This window comes from Opisthorchis viverrini (assembly GCF_000715545.1).
Source record: "Opisthorchis viverrini unplaced genomic scaffold opera_v5_36, whole genome shotgun sequence".
Lineage (NCBI taxonomy): Eukaryota > Metazoa > Platyhelminthes > Trematoda > Opisthorchiida > Opisthorchiidae > Opisthorchis > Opisthorchis viverrini.
Window position 1 is genome coordinate 1,609,800 of NW_008751692.1, and position 16,498 is coordinate 1,626,297.

A 16,498-nucleotide genomic window follows, 5' to 3' on the forward strand; every position below is an offset into this window, starting at 1 on the left:
TGAAAAAGTATCCACAGATATTGGTCCTCACTCTGCAGACCGACCTAAAGGAGTTGAAGAAGGCGTTTTACTTGCTAGGCCGAAAGTCTAAGCCATTGGTTGTTTTGGAGTCATCTCAATTACGAATTGTACGCAGCCCAAGGGGTTGTGTAGGGGGTCACTTTACCGAAAATATCTGGTGTTAACTAAGCATGGCTATCTGACAAACGATATATGACCAGTGCCTAATGAATCACTAGAGACTAATCGATTGGGTGGAAGCGTTGAAACAGAACCTAACAAAAAAGCCAACAGTACGAAATATGGATTTGAATAGAAGCCAACAGACAGCTTCAGCATTCGTCGAAGCCAGCAGACAGGATCTGTCTCGCGAACTCACCAAACGTTCGACTTGACTGTCATTTGCGCGAAGCACATGTTGCATCAAAGTAAGATCCCGAACTACGATGAGACCCAACAAACAACCTGAGGATTGTTGTTGCTCAGACTGCACCTTAGAACCCTGCCGGCCCGAAGAACTCAAATGCCGTCCCAGGTGAAGCCAGGAGAAGGCAGCGCACTGTACTGGTGGTAAGTCGAGCAATAAATTTCGGCAAACAGCTTCCTGATTTCCACCTGATCGGTTTGGAGGAATGAACGGGTAGACTAGTCCAGTCGAATCGCGCAGCAAGAACGGGGGCTGGGTGAGAAAAAAACAACCCACAACTCAAAACACTGAACCAAAGATGAACATAATAAGTCAAATAGACAACACCAGTCACTTGAACAAGTAAATAATCATATTTGCGTATAAAAAGTCGAATAGGTGGCAAGACCAAAGTAAAAGTGTCTGTTCAGTATTTTCCTAGGATGAAGTGAAAACACTCAACTGCATAGAAATGCCAGCTCACCTCGGCAGGGCATGTCAAATTGACGATGGGTTCAGACAGTTCCGATGATGATTGAATTCCAGAAATCGGCAAGTGGAGCTTGTGATGGGCAACCAATCTTCCAGATAAGTTGTAAATATGATATACCAGTTGCTGTTGACCACTGCCAATTGAATATTCAGCAATAACATGAACACGATTATTTTCGGGCGCAATCGTAAGCACCTTGGGCTGCGTGGAAACAGGGGGCAATGTCCTAGCAGATGCAGATTTCGAATCCGATGAACTTCGGGGGATATGAGGGTAGGCGAAGAGTCGCCTGGGTGTTTTCTGTACGAATTCAGGGACGCGGGAGGAGTCAGCGTATTTTACGACGGCCAGGTCATCTTTGCGTAGAAGTCGACAATCCTGAAAAGGGAAATGTGTACCATAAACTTTTTTACTTAAACAAACGACGAAAGAGGAATCGTTCCACGTTACATTTAATCTCCCGATTTCAGTAAGTAGACGAGTCTAACTGAATTCTACCTAAACTAGGGCAAAAAGTTTTCAGAGGAGTTTTGCGAGCAAGCAAAGTGGCCTATCGAAACCAAAGGCATTCGGTCGAACCCATGGTCAAGGAACGAAGAGGAAAAACAGTAACCAAGAATAGACATCAAGGGTCACCACGTATGCCGACAGAAATTTTCCCACTTGAACACACGTAAGGCGACCTAGCTGACGGCACAACGCGGTAAGTGGTGCAGTAGCAAGTATTCCAGACGTGAAATTCGTGATTGTAAGCGGGCTAGAACACCGCCAGGGCACCCAAACGTAGATAAAAAGCCGCAAGGCAGCGAGTAGGTGCTGCAATGCAGCCATATTACATCAAGGACGATCACCTAAAGACGATTCCCATAAAACCCTGGATATCAAAAACACTTACGTTGACCCATGCCATCGGGTCAGGAAAAGCTGCGGTGGATATGGGCGAAACTAACGGTAGAGCCGGACTATTGTTGGTCGACGAAGCATGGTTCTGAGATCCGGTGTTGATGATGCTATGAACGAGGCTGCACACCGGTGAGTAGGGGCAGTTGGAAGCAAGACAAGCTCGTTCCTGATCCTGTGGTTGAAAAAAGGGTTTTGTTGCAGCAGAGATTAAGTAGGTAAGGCTCCAATTGGGGAATTTCAATGGTTATAAGCATATCTGGGCAATTACGCTAGTGAATTTCGATAACACTTGTATAACAATGACCTAAACAGGTCATGTATTAAAATAGAGCATCAACATGGTAAATATGTGGCTGGGAGGTAACGACACAATGGGCAGTAAACCGGGTTGACTTCACAGAAAACAATAGGAGCTGGGCCTTAAATAAATTAAATATCTTCGTTTCTTGGTTTCACTTGGAAAGCAGACGGATATCATAGTTACCTTCAGAAAGCGGACCGCTGCAATATTGCCATCGACTTTCAAAACAATTCCAACAGGCTGTGTACGACCATCCTCCACAAATATGACTTCACTGAGACACCAATCCTCCTCGACTGTCACAGCAGTCAGTTGTATCTTATGGACCAAGTCGTTGCCAGCTTCGACTGAACTGGCCTGGCGTCTGGCGCTTGTTGATACATAGCTGATGAGTTCCCGGTCGGCGGAACGTCCTCGGGTGCTTCGACTACTACTTTCGTTGTCACTGGCGCCACGGTCCCCCCGATCACTGGAGGTGCTGGATATCTTTTTCCTCTCTAACAAAAGTAAGGGGCAAAAAAAGATAAGATTGATTTCGAAGAGAAAAATGGACTTAAGAGCATGAAATTGCCAGATCGAACGTACTGAAAGTTCCTGGACTAACACGCACAGGTCCGGACTGGTCACTGCAAGTTGACGAAGCAGGGGACGGTGGTGGTGGCATTTCGTGGAATGAGGTTTGTGGTTCTGATAAGGAAGGATTTGGAGATGCTGCAGTAGCGAAGGCCGCGTTCGATCCACCTGTCGACTGGGTAGCATAGGGACTTGCGCTAGCGGCAGCCAAGGCGTGAGGACACGTAAGAGCATGTTGAACCGGATCATCGGTAGTAACAGATGTGGTCTGACCAGATACACCATCTAGTTGTTGTATACCCGAAGGAGCTCCTTGGGCAGGATTGACACGGAATCGACATACATCAGTTATTCTCCAGGCGTCTTCAAGCAACGTACCGACCTCGTAGAACAAAAGAGCACACACAAAATGTAGAGCCAAGGTTAAAAAGCGCTGGAAAGGAGTAGGAGACAGCTCATCTGGAAATTGAAGAATGATTATCACCTTGCTGATATATAGGATCCCGTGCCACATGTTTATCGTTCACTGTTTCGCTTGTCGTCTTCATTGTACGCAATAATGAAACCCTAAGCCCAAAAATTGGGCGTTTTGGATGTTTGTGGTAAGTTGGTAATAGGCCCCGTTCTCGTACGAGTTTGCCATTGTCTTTATTATGGGGATTTATCTGAATAAATTGATACGGTTGGGGGTAGTTATGCAGTGCTGCTGCGAATGATGGTGATGGCGAAGACGATGGATACGAAGTACAAAATGGAGACAGTGTGGATGCACGACGGGATTATTGAGCAAAAAACACTTGGGTTTGTGCGGATAGCTTCCCAAGAGATTTGTCTGGATCATGCTACCCCTTGCAGTCGACAGTCCTATACGCGAACAACTTACGCAGGTTACCCTGACAACTACCAGAAGGAAGAGTAACCAATATCCCTGATCCATCATCACTAGTGTGATAACACAGGTTTTGCGTTTCCAGAAATCGATAAAAAAAGATTCGATTCACTCAAGAATATCAGTTTACTGGTGCAAAACCGAGGGCTACTATATGAACAACACTACCTCTAGCTCTTGTCAAGCTTCGTTGGACGTTCAAATATGTGCGCTTTTGGTCGCTCAATCTACATTTGTTCGAAGTCGTTGATGGCAGTACTGATTGGAGCAAATAATCGTACAATCTGAGTTCGCATGACCATTAACTAACAGTGTTCCCAGCATGTGGAACGCTAGTTTTAACTTGGGTTCCGTGTTGTCTGATTGCCCCACATCATACTTCACTGACATACATTCACATCAATTCACTCAGATAAAACCTTACAATAAAAAGAAAGAATACCTTCAAACATCAACTCAACCAGGAGAACTGGTATCATGGATAATTAATTTTTACCTTCGGGACTCCACCCACTACTGTGAATCCCACGGCTCCAGCGTGGAAAATGGGTGCACTTTTCATGCGCACGAATGCCCCAGGTACTACTTCCAGAGATGTTGGGCGGAAATGGGTTTGAAAAACCGGAACCACTGCATCAGTGTTAGATCGATTGGGAGCAGATTGCCTCATCGGTTTGGTACCAGTGTTGCCGCTTCGAGATACATTTGATCTATGCTGTCTAGATTTTTCAATGGTACGTTGTCTTAGATAGGGAGGGTAGATGCCCCTGAAGGAGTAAATACAAAGAACNAGATGTCACCAATATGAACGTGACATGGAACTTTTAGCAACAGAATGTAGAACTCACCACCAGTATGCCGCTCCAGAGTGACAACGAACAACGGTTATCAATGGTGCAGTATGAAGTTCGACAATGTTCTCGTCCCGCAGTTCATGAAAGGCTGTGGCCCGGTGTTCAAAACTTAAGAGTTTTGAGACAGAGTTTGGTTGAGTGGTGTTCACGGGCAACAAACGCAGGAGGCTCTCGTCAATCCAGGTTGCCAACTTCCCAGACGCCGTCAGTACAGTTGCACGTGTAGCCCAACCAGACAAACGCACTATGCGTTCGTCCAGAAGACCTAAAGTAGGAACTCGAGGATGGTAGTACTGGGCTGTCTGTCGTGAATTTGAATCGACCCGGGTGGGTAGGGACCAATTATCTATGGGTGTGGTACTTTCGGAAGTCTGTTTAAGGAAAAGGAGTAACGAGATTTGTGTTGTAATCCGTTCTGACAATAATGTCACCTCAAATTCAATCAGCTGTCACTACCCTGAGGCGAAAAACGTGGTGCTCGCTCATGCCATTGAAAAGCTTTGGAGGCAACACACCGAAATACATTGCTATAAATAGCCGTGGGGGCGGACAAGTCAACACTGTCAATGACTGGTTCTGATTGTGTTTCACCATGCTTAGGGAGCGATGTTTTATTGCTACTGTTGCTTCTCAGGGAAAAAGCCGTTATGCAAAGGCTATGAAGTACAAAACAGGGGGTCATAAGACAATGTTCTGTGGGACCAGACAATTATGACTAGGTTTCACGGACGAAGATAATTTGGTCTCACATGGATAGATGTGCAAACAAGTATTCTCGATTAAAATGCTGCAACACTGAATTGAGTGATACACAACTTGTAGTAACGATATTTTCTCCAGCTTAGTTCTCGGTCTAAGCTTCCCAAGCTAGCATTCACGTCAAAACAACCACCAAAGGTGCAGAAGGTATATTAGGGCCCAAAACGAAGTAAAAAACGATTGTACAACGCTCCATATATATAGTGTAGGAAGCGACAACTTTCTGGAAATTCTGACGCCTTCTGGATGCGCCATTGGCAACCGGCATTTGGCCAATAGTAGATAATGGTTGGCTGTTGGGTCCAGATTTCCGACCAATCGGCTTGATACCGGACCGGCAAGCGTCCCTAACTTTTGGGGGGTTTTGCGCGGGACACACTTCTCAGCCGTAGCAGCACCTGACTGCGAGATTAGTGTGGATTTCCGCCTGACACAACTTCCTAAGAGACCTATTTTAGAGACCATTTTCGTGGTACGGGATTTTTCTATTATTCCCCCCTCCTCCGACAGCAACCCCCTAGGACCGAATATATAACACCTGCTTCCCGAAGCAGAGTAGACACCCGAAGTATTACGGTGACAGTGCCTCCTGCCACTGACCTAGTTCTACCGGTCAAGTCACGCGAAAAAGGTCAGTCAGCCAGCTAGCTAGCTATTTAACTGTAAATCATGTACTAAAGTACAGCTGTAGCGGCCAGGTACATTTTCGTTCAGGGAGCGGAATAAGCAAATTACAGTCGAGCACCTGAGGCGACGGCCCAATCAATTTGATGGCGTTAAATTGTTTTGTTTGCCTGATAAAGCAGAGTGATGGCGTCATGAATTGGAGGTAACTGCTTTGTGGGGGACCACCATCAGATGTGAAAATAGTATTTCACCAGCACTGTTGTCATATTGCTGCGGGTTAATAGCGGTTTCCGTTTGACTGGATCGATGCCTTAACACAGTAGTGATGTGTAAACGTCGCATTAAGGACGGAAGATACTGAAGACACAATTGAACATTGTCATACAACACTAAACTGTTGTTTTCGACCACAGCTAACACATGGAATACTTGCTAGTAACGGCCAGGATGATGGTGATCAATATGCAGGCACATCCCGTCAGCGCACTGGTGCATTACCCAATAGTCGGACTAACGTAAAGTGATTGCATAATTGGACCTCCAAAGTGAAATTCTAGGATATGCTGACAAAGTCTGTTAAAAGCATCTATCGGCGATGGACCTTTTGTTAATCGAACGTATAAAGCCCCGAGAACCCTTCGTTTTAGCCGCGGCCAGTTGGAAAAGTTCGGTACATTTCCTTCTGACGGGACATTGGTAATCATACACATTTCACGAGCACAAGGAAATCGAGTGTACCGGGATCCGAGAGCGTTTTGTTGTCAGTTTCTAGCCATGGTTCCTGAGTGTGCATTCGGAAATAAGTTCATCCAGGGAAGTCGCTGGTAGCTTGGCATTAGATCACCTTCCTCCTCTGTTAGGATTTTCAAAAAGCGAGTTTTAGTGATATTCCGCCTAAATAAACCGATGACATGGCAACGAAGCACCGATAAGGGTGATTAGGCGGAGAAATCGGAACAAGCAACATTCAAAGTGCGTCACAGTGGATACGTAATTTAAAACATCTTCAAATATACTTTCAGGTGCAAACCTTTTTGTTGGAGTGAGGATTAAGATTAGCCGTCGCCGAAAACGGGCGGGTATCTGCCCAACGCCACTGGTGGAGCTCGCCAGCAGTACTCAAACCAACAAGTTCTGAATGGAGGGCCACAATTTGGGAAAACTGCAAATCCAATTCATGATTGTCTGAACTAGACCAAAACTCCAACTGGTCACCAAGCTGTATAGCTTGTCTCGTCGGCGTCGAACAACCGCTTTCAAAGCCAGTCTGAAAAAGAAAGAATGAAGCAATAATTCACACTGTCTTAAGTTTGGAATGAACACCCAGTACGGCACGGTTGACAGTTCTCTCTGCATGCGGAAACTTACGGAATCCAAACCAGAGGTGCGGCCCGACTCTCCTGAACGAGCAGTAACCGACTCGTTGTTGCGACTGGAAAGCTGAGATTCCATGCGACGACGTTTTCGGCGGTCACTGAGAAAGCCACATTCTATAACAAAGCACATGAAAATTACACTGAAGGGCGCAGATGCAAACAGCAGTTGAATGAACACAGTATGTGATAATTAAACCAGCAGCGTTATCGTCTAACTGAGGGGAGCAGTCACAGCCACGTGATCTAGCGGTTTTAAGTGACCTTAACAAGAGAGAGATGGGATAGGAAACTACGCAACAAAAAAACGAAAAGGTCGGCCACATTGCTCTTTCGGTGTGATTTCTGAGTAAACCAAGCTGTCACATTAGAGCCATTCGAAAGAGCACTCAGACCCTGCACTTTGCGTAAGTGTATCGTGTGCGCTGTTGGACTCAAAGATGTATTCGAGGCTTTTAGTGACATATGAATGCACAAATATCCCAACAGTCAGCCTGAAATCCGTGAAAAAAACGAGTTTCATTTCGAGCTAAGGCCATTTATTCGTGAAGCCCGTAATATTAGTGTCGTAATAACAACCGAAAATCAAACCAGCTCAGTTGTGAGTACAGCGACCTGGAAGGTCCATATATTTTTATGTTCAACGTAGTGATAATGGAGACCATCTGATAAAACTGTATATGGATAATGAGGAATTTCCGTCTAGCACCAGGTCCCGGTACAGTATTCGCCGCAATGTATCCTCAAATCAACGGCGAACAAGAACACGACACACCTGATCAAACTGCCGATGGCGATGTGTGTAAGGCTGCCGATCTCATCGACTTCAACCCTACCTTGGTATGCGCACGACCATCAGCATCATATCATCATCGACAGCATGCCATCAGTGTTCAACAATGATGCTTCGCTGCCGTACAGTCATGATTTATTTGAAAGCCATATTTTGAAGAAAAAAGTAAAATCAGACAACCCGGAAGAATATACCAGAGCAATACTGACATCAATTAGCAGCCATATCTTGTAGTGAGAATCACGCGGTCCCTATGCTGGAATGTGAGTCGCACCGACAGCACCCAGCAATCGCTTTCATACCCCTCTGCCAGGAGAAAAGTTGACCATCTCTGCACTTCAACCACTCTGAAGTGGATGTGGAAAACAGCGCTCTCTCTCTCTCTCTCTCTGGTATGCGCAATACATGGCCTAACCAAGGCAGCTTTTGATACTGGACACATTCTTCGATTGAGGTCCCCGTATGCACACGAATTATTGTTTGCTTCCGGGAACGCCCCAAAAACGAACTGAGTGATTTCATCTGGCACAACCACGACTGCTGAGGACATATTAAGGGGGACAACCTTCAAGTTTAAAGGATAACTCTTGTGGTGACACAAATTACTGGTCACACAATCAATAAAACTCAAAAATTACAAGTATCCAAGTATGTGACTCTACTAGTTGGATAGTGTCTCGAACTGCTCCGTTCTCAACAGCCTATTCCTGCTCGCCATGAACACAACCTGGCTGTTCAGCCTACGAATGTGCTTTTTCTAGCACAGAACCTGAGGTGTAATGAGCGAACCACGCGGCAGGAGTTGGAGCTGTATTCGCTACTGGGAACTCATTAAGGTTATTTCGAATCATTAGAACTGAAAAAAACGGAGAAAGTACCACGCACAACGGACACCGACTCCGTTGGTCTTGACATTACAGGTGTTTTTGATGTCGGATGCAGTATATTGCAGAACTGTCTCATGAAAGACGGAATTTGTTGAAATCCACTGACAACTGAAAGTCTCAAGATTTCGGTAAGTTCCAGCGTGCGACAAACTATTCACGAATGAAACCACTTCAAAGAAGTCCGACAGGGATGTCAAACATCTCCGTTTTATTTGCTTTATGGATAACGTCATCGTGAGCATCCCTTTTTTCACATAAATGCTGAGCTACTCCCAGATTATTATTACGCCACGACCTACAGTACGCATACAGCATAGCACCGGTTCGTGATTGTGGGAAACGCAGAGGACGCTAGTGACTAGCCGATGGCTACTATCCGTCGTTTTAGATTGGGGTTCTCCTCACCAAGTGTAACGTGTAGGAAAAAGACTGGCCGGGCAGTATACTCTTTCTCTCTCAATGAAGTTATTTTCAAGGTGGTTTGGAAAGGAAACTACTGACCACATGTGATCACTATTGCTTTTGAGGCATCAATCAATTCACTTCAATTCAATTTATCAACTATAAACCGTGTACCATAAGCACATTGGCTCCATCTGCTGCAATTTCGATAGCCGGAGAAGGGAAGTGTGTGTGTATACATGTGAGCAACGAATTTCATCGATGTTCGGTAGAGAACATACTTGTCCTACGAGTGCTGCAATAATGCGGCACTAATCGTTAGGGTTCGCCTCAAAGGTGTCAAGTCACTAACTTTCTTGCGGACCTTGTTTGTGAGCACTTAGTTATGTTGAGAACGTTTCCCCCGGGAGGGATCAACGAACAACATAATGATGGTGTTTGTAAGCATTGGTCGCCAAATTAGCCTGTGGGCTCACCACGACCGCCCGGATGGGGACCTAAGGAAAACGACTGTACTCAACTGAATGCACTCTCATGATTCTGAAAAAGAATCAGTGGCGCACGTACGTCTTTCATGAAACCAACAATGCACTCATAGAATTTCAGACGTGTTGAGGCCTTTTACCACTCACTGGGCTTACAAGCGTACAGATACGTACAGATACATGTCGTTTGACAGAGGTGAAAATTTTATGTCTGACACTATGTTTACAGGGACCTTTTCCCAAAGAAAAGTTTTGAGAAAGTAGCTAAGCTACGAAAAGATGCAGAAACAGCAACAGGTCGACTTCATGTTTACAAGTCTACGAAAATTGGCCCATGACTGTGTTCCATAGTTGACTATCCATGAAGCACGTGGTTGGGCCAAAAAGGCTGTTACAGGAAGCTTGGTCGCACGACAAATTATCATTGTAAATACATAGAAGAGGCGCACAAGAAGCAATAAAAACAATCATTCGGTGAAAACTGCACCCAGAAAGTGACTAATAAACTATCGACGTCTCCTACACAGTTCGGAACACTCTGTTCCGGAGCGATTGGTCGAAAGCCGTTAGAACCACATCAAATAGGGAAAGTAACAAAAGCAACAATGGGCAAAATTGTGAACACCAAGGTGATTCTGAACTATGAGGAGAATATCACTTAAGTAGATTTGGAATCCCTTCAGAGATAAAAGCGATTCGTTGCAAAACTGAGCGTTCCCAGATAAAATAAAACGGAAATCGAACCGTAGTCGCTGGCAAGCTCCCCTCTGTGACGAGGCGATGTTGGAGGTTCCATCAATTCATCTGGAACCATCGCGTCTGTATCGAAGAGTATATGGCTGTCAGGATATTGGAAGAACGATAATAGATCCATGGACTCATCATCCCAGTCATCAGATCCCGATCCGAGGCCACCGAGGCCACTAGTGCCATCACCGGAAACACTGTTCGACTGTTCAGCTTCATCGTCACGAGACAAAAGGTTGTTGACAGCCATATTCACATCCAAGTTGGTATTTTGTAACTCCCTGATTATCACTTGCCGAGATTTACCCTTAAAAAGAGAAAGGGCATTTCAATTGCCTGTTCAGCATCGTTTTCGAGAAACGTGAACATAACGACAGCATGCAACTGATTAAAGCCTGTTATGAGTAAAATAAAGCGATAGCTGCCTAAACGGCTATTGATTCCAAAAAAATAAATAAATGCCCCATAAGTGTCGAGAACAAATATCTAAGTAGATAAAAGGAGAGTACTGATTCGAATCAACAAATATTCACTTAAATAAGATTGAAGGACCGCGAATGATACACCGAAGTCCACTAGATCGCGTTTTCAACGCTTGGTTCTGTGCGGCAGTGAAGCATGTATCAAGGCTGATTCGAAAACCGGCACCCTAGATGCACCCGTAAAATCGCGCTTTAGGGTCGGGGTTGGGCGAAATGGCTCAGTGGTTAGAGTGCGAATTTCCTGATCGGATGGTCCGTGGTTCGAACCCGACTTCTCCTGTCTAGGCTTGGGAAACCTAGCAGTATCCCAGCCCCCATGCCTTCTTCGGGTGGCATGGCAGCTAGGCACAGCTGAACGATTATTTGATTGTCTTTAATTACCTACCGGGATCCGGGTTGATCCATGCGACCGGTCCCCGGAAACCACCTGTGAGTGAAAGCATCAAACATCAGAATGGAACGACCATCTCGAATAAGGAGGAACGCCTTGACCAGTGGGCTGAATACTTTGAACAACAAATGTCTTGGCCACCAGCCGGCACTCATCTACAGTCCACAGGTGAAGTAGAACCCTGGACGGTGAACGTGGAACCACCTACGGCTTCGGAGGTTTACGACTGCATATGTTCTCTCAAGCGCCACCGAGCTCCCGGTCCGGATGACCTTCCATCCGCACTGTTCAAAGACGGCGGGGAAGTCCTCAGTCAGCGTTTGTCCGATCTGTTTGCTTGCATTTGGGAAGAGTCTGTCCCAGACAACTGGGGGGAATCGGTGATAGTGCCCATTTTCAAAGGGGCGCGTAATGAGTGTGGTAACCACAGGGGGATCAGCTTGACCCCGGTCGTAACGAGACTGTTGGCGTCAATTGTGCTTCGTCGCCCTACGGTGGCTCGCGAGATACTGACTGGAGAGCAGCAAGCGGGATTCCGGCCTGGTAGGGGTTGTGTTGGCCAAATCTTCACACTGCGTCAGGTACTAAAACAACGCCATACGTACAAGCGACCTACAATTCTAGTATTCCGGTATTTCCGAGGCGCATTCGACTCGGTTGACCGGTCTGTTCTTCTTGAGACGCTTGCCCACCAAGGAATGCCCCGGAAGTTTGTAAACATAATACGTTCTTTGTATTCTCAGACTTCCGGACGTGTGAGAGTGTACGGAGAGCTCTCCAAAAGCTTCCGCACACAAAGCGGTGTCCGTCAGGGATGCCCACTCTCTCCATTACTTTTCAACTTTGTGATCGATGAAATAATGAGACGAAAGCTGGAGGGTCTCCAAAACCCTGGTGTTCAAATAGCCAATGAAGAAAACCTTGTCGATCTGGAATATGCAGACGACATCGTTCTCATGTTCGAAGAGACGGAGAAGGCGCAAGTATTCTTGGATGAACTGACCAAAGTCATCCCGTCCTTTGATATGCACTTTGCACCCACAAAGTGTAAGGTCATGCTTGTGGACGTGCAGTCACTGAACACGACCTTACGATCCAGGGAGAGGTACTGGAAGTTGTGGAGCGTTTTACATACCTTGGAAGTTGTATTAGTTCTGATCGTAGTGTGACAGATGAGGTGAATGCACGAATCTGCAACGCTCGGGCCGCGTTTGCGAAACATGTCTTCACGTGTCCGACAGTCGTTGTCTCAGAACCATAGCTCGTGTGGCCTGGTGTCCGCGAATACGTAACGAGGCAGTTAGAAAGCGTGTTTTCGGTTGTAACGGGTACTTCCATTGAAAAATGTGTCCAGCACCAGAAGCTGCGTTGATTGGGACATGTGTTACGTATGCCGAAAAACCATCGTTTGTCGAAAAGAGTACTGTTTTCCATGCCCAATTCGGAGTGGCGTAAACAGAGAGGTGGCCACCCCTTGATCTGGCAGAGTATGAAGGAGATCACGAAACGCTTGGGTGCTGTCGGTGCTACTCGCCTTCCAGGATGGGGACCGCGTGATCCTCACTATGCCTGGTTGGAGACACTACAAGATACGGCTGCCAACCGATGTCAGTGGCGTTCTTGTTGTCAGTTTCTGTCCAGATTGCCTGAGTGAATGTCTGGAGGTGTAGGCACCCCGGAATGATTGTGTTAAGCTAGCACTAAGTCCCTCCCCCATACACCGTTATTCTTTTCTTTACAATAAGGCTTTCAAATAAGTCATGGTTGTACGGCAGTGAAGCATCGGTGTTGAACACTGATGTCGTGCTGTCGATGATGATGACCTACCGGGATTCCTAGTTGAAGGGTCTCTTACTTTTTTCACGTCGAATAAGATGACTTTCAGACCCATCATCATCATCATCAAAGATAGCAACATCAAAGTAGAGCTGACGGTAATACAAAAGCAATCAACCGCGGTGTTCTTATAGGCTATCGTTTTTGATGGCTTGAGACGTGGTGCAAACGATGTCCTATCGTCATCATGGTGAAAGGTGGGTGCCGACAGTTGAGGTCAGTTGCGGACATGGTTAAAAATAACCATAATGTTAAAATTGATTTGCAGCGACAAGAATAAGAAAAAATAGCTTCGTTCTCTAGGCATACGGCCTATGCCCACGATGAATTCGTCAGAGTAGAATGAAAACTCACCTCGAGTACAGTCTGACACTCCTCAATGAGACTTTCAGGAACTTCACTCGCTGGTATCTGTGAAGCGACTGGGCGAGCGAGATATATACCTTGTCGCTGCATTTCGCGCAAAAAGCTGATACCTCGAGATGTCCGGCTAAGGACACTGAAAGGAGAGCGGTGCGGTCTCACACCATACTGCCCACTCGCTGTTCGAGATGCGTCGCGAGCTGCAGTGGAAGTCTCAAACTGGGAGGTTGTATTCTTTCGCCTAAGAGAACGATATCCAAATTCGGACATAACGTACTTCAAATCCGGCTTCGTGGACGACCGATCAGATCGCACTGAATAAGCTACCCGGCAAACACGTCCGTCTTCCAACCGGAAAGCTAAGTGTGACGGGCCAATCAAGCATTGCAGTATGGAATGCTGGGTAAGTGGACGCAAAACGTCAGGCATCGATACTCCATCTTTCTTTATCTGCTGAGAAATTTCCTTCAACCTTATTTGCCACAGATTTAGTTGAAATAGTAGGAAGTCCTCACCTTTCGTGCAACGCATTTTGAACATCTGTTGCAGAAGCATCCGACTTCAAATTTCCGTGAGATACCAAAAATATACTCGACATGACGAAACGCTGAAGGTCATGCGAATACGCGCTGATGGAATGGTGACTTAAACAACTTAAGTTCATGTGTGAAACACAAGTTTTTTACTAACATTATTCAGTGTTCACCTGATGGAGAAAAGTTGCAGTGCCCATGGGTGCAACAAATAAACCGGGTAAATCCACGAGTGAGAAGCCAAAGGCTGGTAAGCTTCCACCGTAAAGTATCGCCTCTGGACATCATGGCGAGTTAAAGTGGATCCACGTAATGCAAGAGAGTACCAGGGTGCCTCGCACATAGCTCGCGCAAAGATTTACAAGCAGCTGGATATCTTTTGAACCAGGAATATTTTTCTATCCACGTGGCGGCGAAGCTTTTTCTCATCTGCGGTGATGAGAAAATGCCTCACCACAAAATTCCGAGCCCCTCGAGAAACCGGTGGTTTGAAAGATGCTTACTACCTGACATGCGTCGCAACAAGAAGCTTTGTACTGTAACTTCATCTCATCTTTGTCTGTTGGAGTGATCTGCACGGTGCGAAAACTTTTTTCACGCCTACAATGCTCGTCTATAAATAGCTTATATGTAATATTTTCCGTTTCAATCTACCACAAGTCCACACCAAAGTTGCCCTTAGCGCGAGTGCAGGCACTTCATGGACAACCGTTTCCAGAAAACACGGGGCTGGCCACCTCTGTAGCTGGATGCTTTTATTGCCCCATAGAGGATTACGCCCACAATTCTTTCAGTGGTGTTTCGTTTGTAAGACTCATGAGTACTCAGACGGCAAGCTGTATGTATCCTCAAGTTGACTGACCTGGGAGTTATACTTGAATTAGCCACAGTACCAGTTATCGCCGCACGTTTTAAAGTGGACATTACGTGCCTAATCACCACTTTGGGCTTTGTCCATCCATCACGCTGACCAAGAGAGACTTGGTTACTCCCCTCCATAAATATACTGTACCTCAAATCAATCGAAGAGCAGATCGGAATGCTACGGTCAACCATATATTGTCTCTAATGTTGTTTCCCATTTGGGAGCATCAGCTGCCGTGTCGCAGCAGTTTGCTGGTTGTCCGTCCGGCGACCCAAACTCTAACTTCGAACTCCAAATTTATCACTTTTTGTCGTTGCGCTTGACGGAGCAAAAGGATTTCTCATCTCGTGGGATGCATGTAACTTCTTGAAAGCTCACTGACGGTGTCACGTGGGACAGATTTTGGGGACTGGCACACCCTGGCCTAAGGCGGGATAGTCGCGACAGCTCTAAAACATTCATAATCCCGTCCCCAAATGGTATTCATTTAGACGTTATTGCTAAACGAACCTATTGTAACCAGTATAGCCTGTTTTCGTCCATATCCGCTCGTGTAATCTCCTCTTCCTCAGCCTCGTCTTACTTTTCAGTGTGCTGTATGCAAGCCATGCCAAGCGATGCTCGCTAGGTTCTTCTGTGGTCGCTGATCTGAAGGACACTTCGGTGAACCGCATCATTCGACTTTACCAATCCCCTCTTGTCTTCCTTGTTCAATGCCAACAGTCCTAGAACATTTCTAAAGCAGATACAAAACAAATTTGGGAATAGTTATTGTACAAGGAGGGGCACAGGCCTTGTATAAGGATGATGATTTTCTCCCCACCGACTTCCGTACATAAACATCAAGATTTCCGGTCCCAAGTGGGAGAGAAGCGTCACAAAACTTTCTGTCCCTCGGCGGAGTGGACTTGAGTCGTGACTGACATTTTTCTATCCGAATGCTGGAGCCCACGTGGGACCTCGTATAGTAAATCGTCTCATAGACGTCGCCGCAGATCTTTCTATAGCTGCCAGGACGTGTTGGACTGAAGCCATTGGATTGGGATTGTGTGCTCCAATTAATTCTGTGCTTAGGACACGATGGAGTGCCGAACCTTTTATGTCCCCATTCTGACCAAACCGCAATCAGCCAACATCAGCCTACATCACTTTGCAGGACTATGCTAATTATCTGGTTCACACTAACAAGTTGCTAGTTACCAAATTACTCGTTATCTTAAGGCTACATCAATTAGTTTACAACATAGACTTTTTCACTTAGTTTCACTTGGTTGAGCGTTAGAGTTGTTTAAAACCGTTCTTCCGGTATCCTTGTGTATCTGCGCTGAGGCATCTGTGGACTAAAACAGCCGGTAGCCAAAATCTGCAAGTGATTGGAAAAACACGTTGACTAGGTAAAATGGGCGAGGAGCTCAAATTTCTAATAGACCAGATCGGCCCCAAGGCCTTTTCCATTATTGGTGTCATGCGTTCGGAAGTCGTTTCCTGACGGTAGCCTAGTGGTAACCTCAAATCTTTCGGAAACACTACTTGACA

The 16,498-nt window shown here is 46.0% G+C and overlaps 1 protein-coding gene across 1 annotated transcript in view; it reads right to left on the reverse strand.

Annotated features, from left to right (window-relative positions):
* Nucleotides 1–14,119, reverse strand: part of T265_02799 (hypothetical protein) — a gene marked incomplete at both ends in the record, with an annotated part of 58,089 nt that extends 43,970 nt beyond the window's left edge. The window contains 13 exons of the mRNA XM_009167124.1: nucleotides 380–679; nucleotides 891–1,277; nucleotides 1,795–1,974; nucleotides 2,287–2,600; nucleotides 2,689–3,058; nucleotides 4,062–4,332; nucleotides 4,414–4,790; nucleotides 6,836–7,072; nucleotides 7,174–7,321; nucleotides 8,216–8,381; nucleotides 10,490–10,799; nucleotides 13,556–13,805; nucleotides 13,842–14,119. Coding sequence (XP_009165388.1) covers nucleotides 380–679; nucleotides 891–1,277; nucleotides 1,795–1,974; nucleotides 2,287–2,600; nucleotides 2,689–3,058; nucleotides 4,062–4,332; nucleotides 4,414–4,790; nucleotides 6,836–7,072; nucleotides 7,174–7,321; nucleotides 8,216–8,381; nucleotides 10,490–10,799; nucleotides 13,556–13,805; nucleotides 13,842–14,119 — 3,588 coding nt within the window. The remainder of the gene's footprint in view (nucleotides 1–379; nucleotides 680–890; nucleotides 1,278–1,794; nucleotides 1,975–2,286; nucleotides 2,601–2,688; nucleotides 3,059–4,061; nucleotides 4,333–4,413; nucleotides 4,791–6,835; nucleotides 7,073–7,173; nucleotides 7,322–8,215; nucleotides 8,382–10,489; nucleotides 10,800–13,555; nucleotides 13,806–13,841) is intronic.
* Nucleotides 14,120–16,498: the final 2,379 nt, after the last annotated feature.